Here is a 21,208-nt window from a genome sequence, read left to right as displayed (position 1 = left end):
TCCTCTCCTTGTGGATCTTCTATTTTTATGTATTTACTTATCTCACTGTTTTGATTGGAAAGCTGTGCTATCATGGGTATGTCTGAGTAAATTTCCTTCCTTCATGTTTTGGAGAATTTCACACCTTTCTTTTTTTCTTTCATTTCATGAATATTTATTCTATGTCTCTGTGTTGGGCATTGGAAATAACACAGATCAACTTAGGGTTCCTGCCCAAACATTACAGGGGAGAAAACCAAATTAAACAAGCAATTAATTGAGTCTGAATTGCCTTTGCAATGACCCAATGAAAATGTCATAGAAAGCAAAGCAAAAATATATGTCTGTAGAGAGATTTGTACTGGGAATAAAGATTTGAGAAGAAAGGGCATATAAGTGGAAATTGCAGGGAGGAAAGATCACTAGGAGAAAGTGTGGAGGTTTGGAGGAGGGCCTAGAGCAGGATCTGAGTGGAAGAAGAATCTGCATAGTAAAGAAGGTCTTAGAGGTAGAATGAAAATCAGGAATATAGTATCACTTAAGCCAAGTTGAGATGCTGTTTCAAGAAGAAAAAGAAGTGATAAACCAGTTTTTCAGAGGCAGAATCAGATATGGACTAGAAATTCCATAGAATTTCATACTAAAGAAGTTATTCATGGGGCAGCTGGGTGGCTCAGTCAGTTGAATGTCCGAGTTAGGCTCAGGTCATGATCTCGCAGTCCATGAGTTCAAGCCCCCGTGTTGGGCTCTGTGCTGATAGCTCAGAGCCTGGAACCTGATTCAGATTCTGTCTCCTCTCTCTCTGCTGCTCCCTACTCGCATTCTCATTCTCTCCCTCTCTCTCAAAAATAAGCAAAAAAAAAAAAAGTTGTTCATGACTTAGCTCAGAGCAAATTTAGTTAAGAGATGAGCATGTAGTGAGGAAGTAGTCACAGTGTACAAATGAGGACAATTCATTCTTTTTGTGTTTTTATAGTAAATGCTACCCTCATGAGGCTCAAGCTCATCCTGAGACCAAGATTCACATGCCTTTGACTTAGCCAGCCAGGTGCCCTGACAATTCATTCTTTTAAATTTGGTTTATAGATAAGCAGCCAGAGATCTATAGTTGGAGTTGGACTTCATCTTAAATGTAGAGTTTTGTTTTAAAGACAAGAGGTTTGAATGTATTTAATATTTAACCCCAATAGGAAAGAAAGAGTAGAAATTGAAAAATTGAAGAAGGATCAGTCTTGGTGCAGTTACCACTAAGTATGTACAGAAAATAAATTTGCTTATTCAGAGTTGAACAAACTTAGGGAGCACAGCTTGTGCTTACAAACACTCAGGAGCATAATTTACAAGTGAGAATACCAGTTTTATGACTGTTATGGGGATCAGAAACTCACCTGTCTTGTTTGCATGTGTCTTTTTTCCTTAAGAAAAACATACACGTGAGAATCAAAATTATAATCTGAAGGCCACATTGTGCTTATGGAATAGGAGAGAGAAGTTAGTTGGATGTTTTTAATGGCAATTGAAATCAGTGTATCAATGCATCCAGCCTTCACTTTAGGACTAATTAGTAGTGCCCCTGGTTAGGGACTAGTGTCTTTTGGACAGTGTTCACGATCACGGTCAGGTTTTCTTCACAAATGCCCATTCTATGACCTATTCTTTCCATATTAATCGTACCCCATTGGATTTCAGACAAGTCTTCTGCTTTCTCTGGAGACCTTCTTTTTCTTTTCGTGACTCCCACAACTATTTGATTTATTCCATTGGGTGCTGATTTTAGTAATACAGCTTTGATTTCTGGTAATGCTTTATAGTATCACCAGTAGTCTTCAAAATTATACAAGTATTTGAGAATTCAGTTATTTTCATGGCTTTGTAACATATTTGAGGTATAGTTGGCATACTGATTAAAAAAAGAATACCAAGCAGTCTGTTTTTTAAAAAAAAAAAATTTAATGTTTTTATTTATTTCTGAGAGAGAGAGAGAGAGAGAGTGACAGTGTGAGCAGGGGAGGGTCAGAGAGAGGGAGATATGGAATCTGAAGCAGGCTCCAGGCTCTGAACTAGCTGTTAGCACAGAGCCCGACGTGGGGCTCGAACCCACGAACTGTGAGATCATGACCTGAGCCGAAGTCTGACGCTTAACCCACTGAGCCATGCAGGCGCCCGTCTAGCTTCAATATTTTAAAATGACAACATGAAAATTATCTTCATGGGGTACCTGGGTAGCTCAGTCAATTAAGCATCTGACTTTGGCTCAGGTCAAGTTCTCATGGTTCATGAGTTTGAATCCCATGTCAGGTTCTGTGCTGAAGCTCAGAGCTTGGAGCCTGCTTCAGATTCTGTCTCCCTCTCTCTCTGCCTCTCCCTTAGTCACCCTGTCTGTCTCTCTCAAAAATAAATAAATGTTAAAAAATTAAAAAAAGAATATTGTCCTCTTAAAGTTTTAGTGATACCAGATTATTATTTTAGGATAAATTCCTATAAACGGAATTTACTTAGTCAAAAGGGGAGTGGTGAATATTATTATCCTTGCTAGCAATAGTTGAGCATGCCTATTTTATTTACTTCATTGTAATCTGTTAGTGGGAATATATTATTTTAATATATTTGCTAATTTAATAGATGAAAAGTTACTTCTTATTTTAATTTGTACATTTAAATATTATGAATGTGAAGTGTTTTTCACTTTTTTGCTGTTTTAATGTGCTCGTGTGTGTAAATTGCCTTTCATTAGTATTTTTTGTCAAGGTGGGATGGAGAAAGGAGAGGTTCAGAGAAATGTTAAGCTTTTTTCTCAAGGAGGAATGCAATTAAGTTGTTCCAAGAACATTTGTTACTTATCTAAAATTAAAAGAAACCTTGGTATCGTTTTTAGAGGATTCATTTATTCATCATTTATTCCTTAGCATGACTATATGAAAGAAGAAGAAGGTTTTCCTGAAGATGAGGCGACTGAATCGGAAAAAAACCTTAAGTTTGGTGAAAGAGTTGGATGCCTTTCCAAAGGTTCCTGACAGCTATGTAGAGACTTCAGCCAGTGGAGGTACAGGTGAGTGTCAGTCCAGAGTAAAACTCCCTTACTAAGTGCAGCTTCTCAGTGAGCCAGTCAACAACATACAGAAAAGGAGCCATGAAGAACTCATCAGTGATTGTGTAACTCTGACTGCTCTTGTCCTCCTGTCACAATGTTTGCCCTAATTGTATTGTCATATATATTCTCTTTGGCATCTAACCCAGTGCAGTCTATGCACTTAGCAGTATTAAAACATTACTGAACAACTTAATCCAATTTTACTGCTTTGGTGCTCTTGAGTTATGTATAATTATATATAAATAGAATTTAACTTGGAGGAAGTTATTTAATAATGTTGAATTGCTTCAGTCCGACTTTGGTTAAGAATAAATCAATTTAGACATTATAATAGAAATTCTTAAATTTCATGTTGCTTGAGAGAGGCAACATGAGGTAATAGTTAAGAGCTTCGATTCTGGAACCAGACTGGATTTAAATCCCACCTCTGCCCCTTCCTAACTACCTGATCTTGAGGAAGTTAACTTAATCTATCAGTGCTTTAGTTTCTTCTTCCATGAAATGGGGATGATATCAGATTTTCCCTGGTAGGGTTACTTTAGTGATTAAATACATTAATACTTATGAAATGCTCAAAGCAGTACCTGGGACAAATAGAAGTGTTTATTAAAATAAATGATACGGAATATGTAAGAAAAATATGCAACTATAACAGTATTTACTATTATTCCTTTCCCCATTAGGAGCTAATAAAATAGCATATTTCATGTAAGATTGACATTTCATTTGGTAAAGCGTGTATGTAGTAAGGGGTTTGCTATTTCTAATCTGCAATTAAGTTTTGTTAATGAAAATAGTGCAAGTTCTTGTTGCACGATCCATTTTAAGTGTGTTTTGTCATAATATATGATAGTTTTTTCCTTTTGGTCAAATATTTTACCTGCTTTTATAAATGAAGTGATACATTTGGGAGATTCCAAAGTAGATGAGAGTTTTATTAGAGATTTGGAGATGTTATTTGAGTTTCTGGCACATAGAATGTCATGGCTTCTCAGTAGCTAGGAATTAGTCAATTTTTTTTTTTTAATAGATTGGGCTACAGGCATGGATGCATTTTTAATTATGCAGATTGCTTTCAAATTTGTACTGTAAAATTTATGCTTACTTTCATCATTTATCATATCTATGACTGCTGTACATGAGAACAATTTTGTGTCTTGTTAAATTTTGGCAAATGTATTTAGTAAGAGATACCTTGAGTACTGCTGAGGTAAAATGCTTTCTCAACAGTAGAAGTGCTGTGTTTATGTTTCTGCTCAGTAAATCCTCATTTCTGAGCTGTTTTAGAAAGAAATCCATGTGGATATCTTAAGAAAAGCCTTTTAGAGTAGTACCCATTCACATGGCAATCATATAAGGGCTTTCTTTGCTAATTTTAATCTCATTTGAAATAGTTTCCTATTGTTTCCTTTTAAAAATTGTTTTAATTCTTGATTTTTTGTTTGTTTGCTTTCTCAGTTTCTCTAATAGCATTTACCACCATGGCTTTATTAACCATAATGGAATTTTCAGTATATCAAGATACGTGGATGAAGTATGAATATGAAGTAGATAAAGATTTTTCTAGGTAACTTCTTTTTTCTTCTTGAATACTTTCAGATTCAAATTGTTTTAAAGATAACATACCTTTTTAAAAATTTTTCTAACTTTTTATATGTGGTTTATTTTAGCTATGAAGAAATAGTACTGAAAAATTCTCTTTAAGTGCATACATTAGGTGAAATATTTCAGAATCATTTCAATACTGGTTAAATTCTAAAAGATTTTCTTCAGTTAATATGAGCTTCTATAAGAAAGCTTAGGAGAACTTAATATGTATTTTTTTAGATGTTTTAATGGTAGAAATTGTTTAATGTTTTGAAACTGTTTACTCTTTACGTTTTGAATTATCTTACTGATTTGTGAGAGTTGGAAAATTGTCTAAAAGCTACATTGTATGTGCTTAAAACTAGATTTAAATTACATCTAAACAAAATTTTAATATAAAAAATGTCACCATTAAACCTTTGAAAATCTATTCTTTAATTTATTTGTATTTGGATTTTTTAATGACTGAAGATACCAGGTTTATAATAAGATTGCACTGATGGTAGGCAGGGGTGGGGAGGGCGACATTTACTTCTCCATTCCTATTGCAGCTGTGCCATTTACTAGCTGTGTGACTTTCGGGATGTCACTGAATCTACGTCTGCATGTGCTTCAGTCCCCTTTTTCATAAAATGGGGATAATACTTATAGCACTTTCCTCATGGGGTTAATGAGAATTAAGTAAGGCAGTACTTGTAAATTGCTGTGTAACCTTGGGCAAATCACACAAATGACTTCTTTTGGGCCTTGGTTTCTTTGTCTGTGCTATTAGTAGTATTCTTGATACCATTAGTTTTCAAAGAATTTGTTGTTTTTCTTTTGTTTTTTTAGCACCAGTGAATCACTTTGTTAATTTTTTTCAAATGAAGTATTTCATAGGTTACCACATAAGCATAGTGGGGGATGCCCAGAAGCCTGGGCCATTTTGCCTATTTCCCTTGTTCCTACAGCATCTCCTGAGTCGTTTGGAGTAGTTTGAACTCTAGACAATTTTAAGACTCTATGGAAGCTTCAAAATCTGTAATTTCTATTGAAATAAGATGAAAATTATTAGAGTGAAAAAGTTTTGATTTAGAAGCACAGGACGGGACTGATATTGATTGTACTCATTCTGTTAGTCACTGGTGAATGATTAATTCTGATATTTGAAAATTAATTTGATTTAAAGATAAGGCATTGACTGAGTCTTTTAAAAAGGTCATGCAAAAGTTTAAAACAAAGTGTTTTGTTTTGTTTTTCTGGTAGTTTGGTGCATTTACCCTGAGCTACACAGACCTAGTTTCCAATACACTGCTTCAGCCAGACATTTACACTGGTTTGAACACCACCGGCTTATCTGCAAAACTGTGAAGCTGTATACTTTATAGGTCCATGATAAAGAATAAAAATTTAATATTTGTAGGGCATCTGGCATAATGCCTGGTATATGATATTTATTTGATAAATAGAGGAGAAGGATTTTTAATTACTAACTCTTGATTTGGAAAGATTTACATTTCTAAAAGAATATTCTATATAAGGTTTATATAAACAGAGACAGACTTTTCTCAGTTGCTTGGAGTTATTGTTGAGTTACCATTATCAAATTAAAGGATATTGTGTTAAAAACCTGTGAAATCAGAAAGGCTTTTATAATTACAAAAGAGAATTTTTACTTTCAAAGTGCCTTTGTGTTAGCCATAATAAGTGCTATCCAGTTTATTTATTATTTTAATCTTTATTTTTGAGAGAGAGAGACAGACAGAGTGCAAGCAGGGGAGGGAGAGAGAGAGAGGGAGACACAGAATCTGAAGCAGGCTTCAGGCTCTGAGCTGTTAGCACAGAGCCCGACACGGGGCTCAAACTCATGAGACGTGAGGCTATGACCCAAGCTGGAGTTGGACTCTTAACCGACAGAGCCACACAGGCACCCCTATCCAGTTTCTAATCATATATTATTCTGTTTGAAATTCAAATTTTCATAGATCAGTTGATTCATATTTCTCATGTTTTGTTGATTAATTGGTAGTACTAATATTTTCTTTCTGTCTTTTAGCAAATTGAGAATCAATATAGATATTACTGTTGCTATGAAGTGTCAATGTAAGTACACATTAACTTAATGAATCCACTTATTTATGGTTTAAACAATTGCTAATAAAAAGTGAAACCACTGGTGGTGCCTTAACTTTATTTTTTCCTTTATGATCATTTAAAATGCTATGGTAATGTTATTTAGTAATGCAGGTTATTTTTTAACCCAGCTTATATTCTTTAAATTTCTTCTCCAAAAAAAGGAGATTCAACTTTCGTATTAGTATAATTAAAAAGAAAATTGGAGGAAATTCTTGTGAGTCAGAGTTCTAATTTAGGTGTATCATTTCTTTCTTTCTTATTTGGAGTACCAGTTTTATATCCATGCTCTACAAACATATCCTGTTTGACTGTTTTTGTTTACTACCCTTTACTTTTATTCATGCATATTAAAATATGGATTCAAGTCTTTTAATAATGAGGATATTCTTTTCTGTGCTCACTTCATTTGATTATACTTGTAGAAGTAGGAAAATGTTAATATGCAGATAGATAATGTTTAAATCAATATTACTGTCAAAAATGAAGATGCTTTTGCATGAAAGATGTCTTTTGAATTATTGCCTAAAATGTAAAGATGAAGAATTTAGTAGTTCAGACAAAAATTTTTTAACTGTGAAATAGTTTTATCTAATTAAGGAGATTAATTTCTGGAAGATTTCATCTGAGAAAAACTTTAAACCTCTTTTTACATTTATTTTTTCTTATGGTAGTCATTTAAAGAGTAAGAATTTAAACTATGAGTTTGTGTTATTACTGAATATATCATATTTTGCCTTAGTTTAGGTGTTTGAATACCATTAACATTTTAGCCTTTTCAAAATAAACTTTTTCTATTTGTTGATTTTTAAAAAGTCGTCAGTAGTTTTCTCCTATAAATTTCTTTTAATTTCTAAAAATAATTCTTATATTTAATATTTCACATATTTAATATTTCATATAGCAGCCATTTAGTACTTGTGATTAGGTTCTTGATCATTTTGGCCAAGCTCTTCAGTTCAGTGAAGGGCGTTTATGCTTTTTGCTATAAGATTCTGAGATTGTATTACACTTTACAGTATTTACTGAGCAAGAACTAGAAAAAGTATTCTTGATTTTTTAATACATTCCACCAAAACTATGTAATGCTACTGTTTTAACTTTTGAACAAATAAGTGGTATAGGAAACTGATTTTATATATTTGAATTTTCTAGTATATGTGCTGCCGAAGCGAGCACATATATTTGAATTTTCTGTTAGTCATCTCAGTTTGTTCCTTTATATCTGATATAGTTTGGCTCTGAATATAGAATGTAAAACTTCTAATTTTTTTATGCAGATGTTGGAGCAGATGTATTGGATTTAGCAGAAACAATGGTTGCATCTGCAGATGGTCTAGTTTATGAACCAGTAAGTTTAATGCACGTTTTTTTAAATAATATGCTTTGAGGTATTGTTTTCTTGAAGACAGTTTTGATATTTGCTTTTAGTTTTGTATGAGCTAGCCTTTTTTGTTTTTTAATTCAAAAGTAATTCATATTCTTTATGAAGATTTTTGGGAGGGGGGCGTTATCTAATACCAAAGTCTTCAGATAACCACTGTTAAATTGGAGGCTGCAAAGTCTGTTTCGTAACGTTATTTGTGTTTTATATTTTTTGTTAATGCTTCTTAATAGTTTTCTCTTATAGTTGCTTTAATAATGAAATTTTCTCCTTTTCTTCAAATGATTTGGAAATTCTGTCCTATTTATATTGTACTCTTGCCAGATTTAAGTCTTTAACATGTTTGAACTGTATTTCTCTTATAATCAAGAGTGAAGCAATATGTAGAGGAGAAATTTTCTGTGCATTTATTTCTCTCTCCTTCACATCTCCGTTTTGTAAAGCTAGTGAAATTGTGACATTCTACTGTTTTCATAACACAAGTTGTGTGTAATACAACCAGTTTATCAGAAACATCACCACATGACAGGGGCAGGTAATACATTATAGGAGCAGGTGATAAGTCATGATAACCAGCTCTAAGGACACTTAGGGAATAAGGAATGGAACTCCCAGCCAGTTGGAGTTGCTCACTGCTTTGTTGGCATTGTGGTACTTATGTTTACCCATGCATTCTTGAGTTCTTTTGTTTATCATTGACAGTTGTGAACACTTCTTTAAGCAAATTGCAAATTGAAGACTAAAGGTGATGGAGGAGGATTAGAAGTAGCTGAATTGTCATGGAAAAAAAAAGGAAGCCTTTAGGTCAGTTTTGATTACCCAATTATTTGTAGCTTATAGCAATAAAATATATTTATGCCTTTTGATACACACTTTTTAAGTAGAAATTTCTAAAGAAAAGGTAACTTTGTTATTGCCACACTGAATCTCTCTGCTCCCCAATTCCTGTATTCCCACTCAAAAAAATTGATTTCACAGTGATTTTTATGAGGTTAGATACCTTATAAATTCAGGTACCATATTATCACATATTAAACTATTATCTAGAAATGTAGATTTCGATAATTATTAGACACTTTTGACGTTTGTATTACATTTCATACTATTGTAAGAATAATTATTCAATTTGAACTGTTTTAATGCTTTTAAAATCTACCATTCCATTCTTTATTTTTCATCATTTTGCAGAGGGCTTTTTGAGACTTCTTAATCAGTAAGAACATGTAGGTTATATTTTATAAACTCTAGCGTGACTGCCTATGTCGTTCTGTTCTTCATACATGTAAGTTTGGCTCAGGATATGGTTTTTTGTATTCAGAACTTATAGACTTTCTTTCACTGTTTTCTGATGCAGTTATTTTCCCTTCATATATAGCATATTTACGTTTGAATGCTTTTTTTCTTTTACTTTTGCAGTTCACATATTTATCCCATATATCCAGGTGTGGATCCCCTTTGGGTGTGGATGTTTTTGTTTTGTTTGTTTGTTTTTTGGTTCTTGTTGATCTTAATGATCTGACTTTAAAAGTTTCTATATATATATATATATATATATATATATATATATATGCTTTTTGACCTGTTCATTTGCTTTAGTTTTGTTTAAAGCAATGATTTTACCTCTGCTATTTAAAATTCTTACCATATGATGTTGAATCTCATGGAATGGTTCTCAGTATCCTTATCAAGTCTTACATTAGATGAGTATTTCATACTTCTCTGAGTTCTGGGAGATTACCTTCATCCAGCATGACCAGTCTTTTTTTCAGTGCCTTCATTATATTTTAAATTTCAGTGATTATATTCTATATCTTTAATATATCATAGATTATTCCATTTTTTTTCTGTCTTCCTGATGCTAAATGTCAGTGAGAAATAATTGGAAAAACTTAACACTTTTCTTCTTGTTCCTAGGAATGGTATCATAGAGGAAATCAGGTATCAGCCCTCATCCCTGAGATTGACCACTTTTTTCAAGTTAATGAATCTTATTTATTTATTTATTTATTTATTTATTTATTTATTTTCTTGTCTATCTTTAGGATGGGAAGATAAAGTGGCCTCTTAAGTGATTGAGAGTTGAAATAGACTGTTGAGTTATGTCAGTTCCTATCTGAACCCCCTTCTCCAACACACACACACTTTTTTCAGACCTAGATGAAAGGGTATAAATTTAGATATACTGTTTCTTTTATTTGTATTATTATTTTTAAATATTTATTTTTGAGAGAGAGAGAGACAGAGCACGAGCAGGGGAGGAACAGAGAGAGAGGGAGACTTAGTCACCCAGGCACCCCTATACTGTATTTCTTTTAAATCATGTTAGACCTTCAGATGCTTTTGAAGAGGAAGGAAGAAGCTGGTATTCAGTCCAGGATGATGGAGTGGTCCACCAGGGCACTGCCAAATTTCCTCTTCTGTGTTTGTTTCAACAGGCTAAATTGAGCTATGGTAACTCCTCCTTTCTTTAGCTGATGTGACCATCCTCATTAGCAACCAGCTGTGGCAGCATTCTTGCTTAATTTAGAACACTGTGCAGGCCACATATGAGCTAGGAATAACACTGCTTTGGAATGTCCTCACCATGTGGTCTCTGGCACTTGATTGAACTCCTGAAAGTGCTCCTAGGGTGGAGACTGCTTCTTCCTTGGGTGTCTTATTATCTTTTATCACTGTTTCCTCTCTTACTCTGAATTAGGGACTTTCCTTGTTTCCTAATATAAACTTCTCTGTCCCATGAAATAAATTGTATATTGGACTCTCTTCTCAATTTAGTTTCCCTTTCTCCCTTGTATGCAATCTTGCATAACTTCTTGATGATTTGTAGCATGTGGATGCTAATTTAAAATTATTTAAAATGATAATATAGATTGTGTCTTCATTTTATGTTTTTTCAAACATTGTGAAAATTTGATTATGAGGAGACTTAACTCGCCCTTTAAACTTTACTTGTGCTTTTTCTTTAGCATTCTTTCCTTATTCTGGTGTCTCTTATTCCTACTCTGTTTTTCTTCAGAATTGTTAGGTCCCTGATTTTGTTTATATATATTCTCTGGAGAGCTTGTCTCTCTAGCTACATTTTAAGCTCCTGAGAAGCATTAACTTTATCCTTTCTTCTTTGTTTCACAAAATGTGAATTATAGGTGCCTTGTCAGATATTAGGCACTAAGGAATGTGTTAGAATTATGCAGTTGTAACAAGATTGTTGATTATTACACTGTCAACAGTTTGTAATCCCTTTCAGTCATTTGTGGAATAGGAAAGTTTTATTTAAATTTAACGGTATTATGGGGCACCTGGGTGCCTCAGTCAGTTGAGCACTATACTCTTGATTTCGGCTCTCAGGGCCATGGGATCAAGCCCTGTGTTGCGTTCCACACTGAGCATGGAGCCTGCTTGAGATTCGCTCTCCCCACCCCCCCCATATTAAATTTAACTGTCATATAAATAAAAGTCAGGACTTGGCCAGAAAGGTAGGAACTTATAAGTATTTAACTGTATACTTTTTATTGGTAATTTTAAAAATGTTCAGCAATATTTCTGGTAAGTATTTATTCTTTGTCCTTTACAAAATGTCCTTTACATTTTACCAATGTAAAATTATTTGAGAAAACTTATACTTGTTTTTATGCTTTCATACTCACTGTCCTAGAATGTGCTCTGAATATTAAAAACCTAATAACTTTACTAGGTTCCAACTCATGATCACACATTATGCTATGAGAGTTACTACTTTGCTCTTTACTATCATATTTCATTACTATTTCTTTACATAAAAGAATTTAAAAAATGGTGGAAAAGTAAGGAATCTGACAGAGTTCGGTTTATATATAGACTCTTATGGTCTCTGATTTTGGAAAAAAATTTTAAATTGTCAAACAACTTCTTCACACACACACACACACAAAAGGCAAGAATAATAACAAATTCAGAGCTTGTTCTGAAGGTTCAATGAGGAAATTAGTGAATTAAGTAGCATAGTACCTAGCATGCAGTAGGCTGCTCAGCAGTTCCTTTACCCCCACGCTAAGCAGTACCCTAAGCACTTTGGGGAAGTCAAAAGAAGAATCACATAGTCCCTACCTTCAAAAGTTTTATTTACAAGGTACCTGGGAAGCAGATGCATGCAGCCTCCTGTTTGCCACCGTGTGTTTTATAGATGGTAGCATTTTCTTAGTGTGCTATGGTGGGAAAAAGGGTGGGAAGCATGCTGTAGACAAGTTCAGCAGGAGGAGTGATCAGAGATAATTTCATTGTTATCAGAAAAATGGAGGCAGTTTAACCTGGAAGATATGGTGTGTAGGATTTAGATAGCCATGAGGATCACAGTTACAGGAGTTGTTTCCAGGTTGGTTTAATTAAATTACCAAAGGCAGAGATGTAGAGCTGTTTGATAGAATGAATGATTCTTCCACTTTGATTAAAGAACTGAGAATTTTATAGAAAGAGAGTAGTAGGTTAGGACCCGATTCTGAGTGATATTCCTAAACTTAAAAAGTAGAATCAATATGCTTTGTTATGAACTATCTATAAAAATCAGAAGTGGCCTTTTTATTGCAAAGTTAAATTATGGGTATTGTTACAAAGCATGAAAAGCTTGCATATTTCCCTCTGATTTTACAAGTCACCTAGTCTGACTTTGAATTGATGAAGACAGTACTTAAATACAATTTCTTGACTTATTCCTTCTTTTATTCATACAGTTGGGAGTTACAGGGAAATTTGTGTGGCTTGTTTCAAAATTGTTGCTTTCATCATGGTATTTTTCTGGCAAGAACATGGGCTTTGGATGCTTGGATATTATAGTTGAGCTTTATGTTTTTCTTTTTCTTTTATAAAAAATTTTAATGCAAATATCATTTAAATGATTTTAAGTCCTAAAATACCATTTTGTACATATTGACAGATATCAGTTTGTAGTCAATCCTATAAATGTGGGTAACTATAACAGGTAAATATTTATGATTAGTAAAATTTCTTTATATTGGTTTTGAGTAAGAGTATTATAGATTGTATTTTTTCACTTACAGAAGATTAAATGTAAATCATGAATACTTGTGTTTACCAATACTATGAATCTGTTTCTTAAAATTTTTTTAAAAATTATGATATAAAAGCCAAGAGAAATTGACAGTGCTAGTGATTATGTTTTCCTTTATTTCAGGTAATATTTGATCTTTCACCACAGCAAAAAGAGTGGCAGAGGTAATGATTAAAGTATTGTGGTCCATGAAATCTAGTTCATATTTTCTCTATTTTGTCCATTGTGAATTATTCATAGATTAACATTTTTCTGGATGAAATATTAACAGAATATAGTATTTAATCTTTATAATTTCAAAAATTTTGTCAAATTTTAGGAGAGTTTTGTATAATGTTTTCTCTAGTGTACTTTGAATCCTAAGTACATTTTAGTTTTCACTAACAATTTTATTAAATATTTTTTAAAAATTTCAAGGCAATATGTTCTCATTTAAAATTCAATTTAGGGACGCCTGGGTGGCTTAGTCGGTTAAGCGTCCGACTTTCGCTTAGGTCGTGATCTCACGGTTCGTGGGTTCGAGCCCCGCGTCGGGCTCTGTGCTGACTGCCAGCTCAGAGCCTGGAGCCTGTTTCAGAGTCTGTGACTCCCTCTCTCTCTGACCCTCCCCTGCTCACGCTGTCTCTCTCTCTCTCCTAGAAATAAATAAAAGACATTAAAAAAAATTAAAAAAAATTCAATTTAAATAGAAAGGATATGAAGTAAATAGTATAAATTAAAAATAGAAGCCTCTTCATCATTATTCTTAGTGCTGCGGACTAGCAGTTAGAACCAGAGTTAAATTTCTTGTGTAGCCTTCTGGAAATTTTGTGTTCATTTATAATTTTCTGTATGTTTGCCTATTTGCTTTTTTTTTTTTTCCATAATACAAATGGGATCTTTCCATACATTTGTTCTAGAACTTGCTTTTTTCTACCTAGTGTAGTATTTTGGACATCTTCCCATTTCACTACATATAGTATTCTGTTGTATGGATAAACTATAGTTTTTATTTAATTTATCTTATCACTGGGCATTTAGGTTGTTTGGAAGATTCTAATATTAGAAACAATGCTCAATGAAAATTCTTGAACCTAATTCCTTATATAATGGTGTGAATATGTGTGAGTGTGTGCGTAGAAATGAAATTTCTCTTTTAGAGGATATTTAATTGGCATATTGATAAGTTCTTATCACAAAGAAAAAAATTAACTCTGAGAGATGATGGTTGTTAACTTACAGGGTAATCATTTCGCAAAATAGAAGTGTGTCACATCATTTATTGTACACCTTAAACTTATACAATGTGGTATGTCAAGTATATACCAACAAAACTATGAAAAAATACATTTTGATAAGTGATGCCAAAATATCTTTACTTACACTCTAAAACTGAGAGTACTTGTTTCTTTCTTTGTTTTTTTTTTATTATAGTTTATTGTCAAGTTGGTTTCTGTATAACACCCAGTGCTCATCCCAACAAGTGCCCTCCTCCATGCCCATCACCCATTTCCCCTTTCCCCCACCCCCATCAACCCTCAGTTTGTTCTCAGTATTTAAGAGTCTCTTATGGTTTGCCTCCCTCCCTCTCCTTAACTATTTTTCCCCTTCCCCATAGTCCTCTCTTAAGTTTCTCCTGTTCCACATATGAGCGAAAACATGGTATCTGTCCTTCTCTGCCTAACTTATTTTTGCTTAGCATAACACCCTTGGGTTCCATCCACATTGCTACAGGTGGCCAGATTTCATTCTTTCTCATTGCCATGTAGTATTCCATTGTATATATATACCACACCTTCCTTATCCATTCGTCAGTTGATGGACATTTAGGCTCTTTCCATGATTTGGCTATGGTTGAAAGTGCTGCTATGAACATTGGGGTACATGTCCCCCTATGGATCAGCAACCCTGTATCCCTTGAGTTAATTCCTAGCAGTGCTATTGCTGGGTCATAGGGGAGTTCTACTGTTAATTTTTTGAGGATCCTCCACACCGTTTTCCAGAGGGGCTACACCAGTTTACATTCCCACCAACAGTGTTGGAGGGTGCCCGTTTTTCCACATCCTCACCAGCATCTATAGTCTCCTGATTTGTTCATTTTAGCCACTGAATGGCGTGAGCCACTGAATGAAGAGTACTTGTTTCTATACAACCTTGCCAACAGTGGGTATTTTTTGCCAGTTCTGTGGGTGAAAAATGGTATTATGCTTTATTTAATTCACATTTCTTCATGAATCACTTGAATATCTTTATGGATTTCTTTCCTGTTGTATTTTTTTATGTGAAACTGCTTGTTCATGCCCTATGCCCATTTTGCTTGGTTGTTGGTTTTTTCCTTAATAATTTTAAATAGTCTTGTATATTAAAGAAAGTAGTCCTTTGTTATAAATGGTTCCTCCACCCTTGCTCCCATATAGTACTTTTTTTTCTTTTTTGTTTCCAGGCTATGTCTTATGCTTACAAAGGCTCTACCTAATTTAACATTATTGCAAAAACTTTTTTTTCCCATTTTTTCTTTCTACATACATTTCAAAGGCATTTCTCTTTTAATTTCCAGTTCTCTCATTTGGGAAGATTTTAAAATTAAGGTTGAAATCAAATGTAGTTGTCTCTTGGCTTCTAGTGCTCTAAGTGCTCTAGCCATCCAGAGATGAAATACATTACTTTAATCCAGAAATATTAAAGTGAGAAGCCTCCTTTAATCTGGAATTTTATTCAGTGTTCAAGATATTGTGTTTTGACTATGAAAATGATGGCTGTTTTCCATCATAGTAGAGTTGGTTTTCTTTATATATATCTTCATATATGGGATATAAGCTTGGATATTGATATATTTTGAGGCAAAAGTTATACAGATATGCACACACACAGAGTTTACTATCATCAATCTCTTTTTCCACTGCTCAGCATTAAAGTTGGACTCTGGAAATACAAGACACACAACAAATAAGAAACTTTCAATTTCTGGTAGTGTTAGATCTAAAGATTTTAAGTCTTGAGACGTGTAAATCTGAAGATGGGATCTGGTTGTTGAATCCTCCCAGATTATCAACTCTGCTTCTAAACAAATATTCTACAATGGACTAGGGACTAATATCCTGAATAATTTGCATATTAAATGCTTCTTTACCTTTAAACTTTGCTAAAAGAGATTAAGTTTTCTCTCAGTTGGTTTTCTGCTTTTTAAAAATATTTAAGATATCAGTTAGTCTCTCTCCTATAGCAGTAAATAAATCTCAAACCCTAGACGTAGCCTTTTTGATTTGTACTTTTTAGTTCTAGATTTTAAGTTTTATTCTGAACTAAATTTACAGTGTAAAAATGACTTGTTATTTAAAATTTTTTTTAGCATTTATTCAGTTTTGAGAGACAGAGAATGAGTGGGGAAGGGGCAGAGAGAGAGGGAGACACAGAATCTGAAGCACGCTCCAGGCTGTGAGCCAGCTGTCAGCACAGAGCCTGATGTGGGGCTCGAACCTGCAAACTGTGAGATCATGACCTGAGCTGAAGTCGGATGCTTAACCGACTGAGCCACCCAGGCACCCCTTGTTATTTTAAATAGACCTATTTTACCAATGTTTTTAGCGAATGGTGCATATTTGATCTTTCACTTGCATTTCTAAAAAAGTTTATGGTAGGAAGTGAAAGATTAAATTTATATTTGCTTCCTTTTGTAAGTGCCTTTATTTGTTTATAATTTTCCCAAGTTTTACATAAAGTTTTTTTATTAAAGAAATTTTAATGTTTTATTTATTTCTGAGAGACAGAGAGAGAGACACAGTGTGGGCAGGGGAGGGTCAGAGAGAGAGGGAGAGACAGAATCTGAAGCAGCCTCCAGGCTCTGAGCTAGCTGTCAGCACAGAGCCTGATGCGGGGCTTGATCCCATGAGCCATGAGATCATGACCTGAGCCAAAGTTGGACGCCCAAACGACTGAGCCACCCAGATGCCCCAGATAAACTTTTTAAAGAAGACTTTATCTTTTAGAGTAGCTTTAGATTCACAGCAAAATTGAGTGAAAAGTACAGAATTCCCAAATATCCACTTCCGCATTCCTCCCCCCTATGCACAGCCTTCACCACTATCGATACCTGACACTACAGTGGTATATTCCTTACAATCTGTGAACCTGCATGGATACATCATTATCACCCAAAGTCCATAGTTTACTTAAGGTTCACTCTTGCTGTTGTACAGTCTATGAATTTTGACAAATGTGTAATGACACGTCTACCATTATAGTATCTACAGAATAGTTTCCGTGTCCTAAAAATCCTGTGTTTTGTCTATTTGTCCCTGTGTATAATTTTTGTACTTGGTGAGTTTGAGCTTTAATACGGATGATTTTGGGTTTTAGTTACCTAAAGATGTAGAATTAAAGGAGGTAAAATAGAATTATATTTAAAGATACAAAGTTATTGCTAAAAATGGTAGGAAATAACATGGCCCAATGGGAGAAGTGTTAGCGAGGGAGAAACCTGTTATCCTTGGTTTTGTTGTTCAGAATAAATAATTTTATAAGTTATTGTGAACAAGAATTTTGTAAAAAAATTTTTAAAAATCTTCATCTAATTTGTTCTCTGGGGCTAGGTATATTTAAAAAGAAAATCTAGGTATGGGTTTTCAAATGTATACTTTGTTTTATAGTCTTTTAGGCCTATATGCTGATATTCTTTTAAAAATTATAGGTAGAGCATATATTTTGTTTAGAATGGTGTCATAGAATAATATTTTTCTTTGGAAAAAGAGATACCAGGTGATTTTAAGTGGCACTATGGCCTATTTTGTAATGAGAATTAGATGCTCTTGGTATGGGTTTATAACCCAGGAATTTCCCACTTAAGTTCACCAAATCTGTTCTACTTGCCTTATTCTTTGTACCTGTCATACTTTATTCAGTATCTGATAAAAGGTGAGAATTTTGTAATAACTGCATGCATGCGTGAAAGAGGAGTTTAGATACTCAGGTGAGCAGAAGCTCCTCCTTCATGACCCTGACCGCACACCTATTATTAATGCCATCAGATAGGCTGTGGACCTCAGCTGTTAGATCTTTAGCTGCCCTACGTCACTTTTCCTTCTCTTAAGGAAATGGTCAAAGAAAATTTGGTACTTTATTTTAGAATAAAGTCCTGTAATAATAAATATATGGGTTAAGTAAGTCAGCTAACCATTGCTATTTGAAAAAAGTGTTGGCTTTCTTGTATACCTGCGTCTCTGTGTAGCCGTTGCTTGTTGATGTTGTTTGTAGGCTGCTGCAGCTGGTTCAGAGTAGACTTCAAGAGGAACATTCACTCCAAGATGTGATTTTTAAAAGTGCTTTTAAAAGTGCATCAACAGCACTTCCACCAAGGTGAGATATGATTTTTAAATGTACAGCTATTTATTAGCAATTTACTATGAGTTTTAGTATTAGTTTAGTTCTCTGGATCTCCTATTTCTTAGACAAGATGTAATCATTCTGTATGAAGATTTCTTTTACTCTTAAATTTATAGCCTGTGATAATGATCAGGATTATCACAAATAATGTTATTTCATTTTCATTTAATTTTTCTCTTATGGGTGTATGACATAACTTCCATATAAAATTATATTAGGTCTTAAGAACTAGTTAATTGCTTTTGTGGTTATTTCATGAGGATGTAGAAACTTTGGTTAGGAAGTTTGCTTTTATTTCACTTTTTTCTCTTTTATAGGTTAGAATAGGTGATATTTAGAAATGCTGTGATCATGAAAATGATCATTTGAATTTAAAACCGTTCAGAGGTTTGACATTTGCTTGGGAAGAAGATGTCATTTTCTATTTGAACTTAGATGGCATGCCTTCCCTCATTCTTACTTCCATCTTCCTCTGTCCCCTACAGTACCAGCAACAGCTGACAAAAGTATGTTTTTATTGGACTAATTCTTTTAATCTTTCTTCTCTTATGGGCCTTAGTCCTTTGGTCAGATATGAAGAACCATGGAATCCTTGGAATTTTAGATTTGTGTGACTATAACTTGTGTGACCATATATATGTATAATATAGTTATAATATATATATGAATATAATTGTATATATATAATTATGTAATTTTTTCTACTTTGTAGATAATATGAGTTTTTATAAATGTGTAGACTTCAAAAAACTGCTGTTGTACTTTTGACATTTAGAACATTACCTAAAAATTGATTTCCAGGGATTTTTTTCCCTCTACAAAATGCTCCTGCCCCAGGATGGTGACTGTGTTGAGTGTGCCATAAGTAACCCTTCCTCTCGTGTTGTAACAGGGAAGATGATTCATCACAGCCGCCAGATGCTTGCAGAATTCATGGTCATCTCTATGTCAATAAAGTAGCGGGGAATTTTCACATAACTGTGGGCAAGTATGTTCTTTTAACTTACTGAAAATACTTTAGACAAGTTGGCAGCTTGGTTTAAAAGTAAATTCTTTGCCAGTCAAATAACATATAACCACTAAAGGACTATTTACAATGTTTTGTGTCTGTATTTTTGACGTTTTGAGACTTACATTCAGGGCTTCAGTCTCAGGATAGAGAAGACTACTGACTTTCTTTATTAAAAAAGTTTTAATGTTTATTAAAAAAAATTTTTTTACATGTATTCATTTTTGAGAGAGAGAGAGAGAGAGACCGAGCGTGAGCAGGGGAGGGGCAGAGAGAGAGACACACACAGAATCTGAAGCAGGCTCCAGGCTCTGAGCTGTCAGCACAGAGCTCGATGCTGGACTCAAACTCACAGACTGTGAGATCCTGACCTGAGCTGAAGTCAGATGCTTAACTGCCTGAGGCACTCAGGCGCCCTGATGTTTATTATTTTTTAAATTTTATTTATTTAAAATTTTTTTAATGTTTATTTTTTTTGTTATAGTTTATTGTCAAGTTGGTTTCCATATAACACCCAGTGCTCATCCCAACAAGTGCCCTCCTCCATGCCTATCACCCATTTTCTCCTCTCCCCCACCCCCATCAACCCTCAGTTTGTTCTCAGTATTTAAGAGTCTCTTGTGGTTTGCCTAATATTTATTTATTTTTGAGAGAGAGGGTGAGAGCGCGAGCGTCCCTGCATGCATGCATGCGCACGCGCACGAGTGGGAGAAGGGCAGAGAGAGAGGGAGACACAGAATTTGAAACAGGCTCCAGGCTCCGAGCTGTCAGCACAGAGCCTGATGCAGGGCTCGAACCCACCAACAGCGAGATTATGACCTGAGCTGAAGTCGGATGCTCAACAGACTGAGCCACCCAGGTGCCCCATTAATGTTTATTTGAGAGGGAGAGAGAGAGAGAGAAAGAGAGAGCGCACACACAAGTGGGGGAGGGGCAGAGACAGGGAGACACAGAATCTCAAACAGGCTCTAAGCTCTGAGCTGTCAGCACAGAGCCCAACACGGGCCTGAACTCAGGAGTTTGAACAGTGAGATCATGTCCTGAGCCCAAGTTGGACACTCAACAGACTGAGCCACCCAGGTGCCCCTATTTATTTTTTAATGTTTATTTTTTAGAGAGAGAGCATGATCAAGTGCATGTTTGTGTATGTGCATGTGAGCAAGGGAGGGGCAGAGAGAGGGAGACAGAGGATCTGATGTGGGCTCTGTGCTGACTGCAGAGAGCCTGACTTGGGGCTCGAATCCAGGAACTGAGATCATGACCTGAGCCGAAGTCGGATGTACAACCAACTGAGCCACCCAGCTGCCCCAGGGAGACTACTAACTTTTAAAACTACTTCAAAACAAAAGTACAACAGTCATATTATAGTTTATAAATTAAATGAGCTGTAAGTGGATATGGAGGAAAATCTACTTGCCAAGTATTAGTAGCCAGGAAGCTCTTACCTAGACAATTCATAAATTTGTTCATGTGGTTGGATGGCATTAGGTTTTTGTTTTGTTTTTCCTTTTTTTTAATGTTTATTTTTATTTTTTTGAGACAGAGGGAGACAGAGCTTGAGTGGGGGAGGGGCAGAGAGGTACTCAGAATCCGAAATAGGCTCCAGGCTCTGAGCTGCCAGCACAGAACGTGACGTGGGGCTCAAAC

The 21,208-nt window shown here is 34.7% G+C and overlaps 1 protein-coding gene across 2 annotated transcripts in view; it reads left to right on the top strand.

Moving 5' to 3' along the window:
* The window catches only part of ERGIC2 (ERGIC and golgi 2), a 49,501-nt gene that overhangs the window by 6,896 nt on the left and 21,397 nt on the right, over positions 1 to 21,208 (top strand). The window contains exons 2-8 of one of the 2 annotated variants that reach the window (XM_039255267.1): positions 2,886 to 3,028; positions 4,529 to 4,637; positions 6,693 to 6,739; positions 8,050 to 8,120; positions 13,318 to 13,358; positions 18,424 to 18,525; positions 19,445 to 19,540. In XM_039255267.1, the coding sequence (XP_039111198.1) occupies positions 2,923 to 3,028; positions 4,529 to 4,637; positions 6,693 to 6,739; positions 8,050 to 8,120; positions 13,318 to 13,358; positions 18,424 to 18,525; positions 19,445 to 19,540 (572 nt within the window). In that variant the 5' untranslated portion in view covers positions 2,886 to 2,922. The remainder of the gene's footprint in view (positions 1 to 2,885; positions 3,029 to 4,528; positions 4,638 to 6,692; positions 6,740 to 8,049; positions 8,121 to 13,317; positions 13,359 to 18,423; positions 18,526 to 19,444; positions 19,541 to 21,208) is intronic. The other variant, XM_039255269.1, reaches the window with a different exon arrangement.

The sequence above is a fragment of the Hyaena hyaena genome, unplaced genomic scaffold (genome assembly GCF_003009895.1).
Source record: "Hyaena hyaena isolate Hyena2069 unplaced genomic scaffold, ASM300989v1 scaffold_520, whole genome shotgun sequence".
NCBI lineage: Eukaryota > Metazoa > Chordata > Mammalia > Carnivora > Hyaenidae > Hyaena > Hyaena hyaena.
The sequence above is the reverse complement of the archived record's forward strand: the minus strand, read 5'-3'. Positions and strand labels throughout refer to the sequence as shown.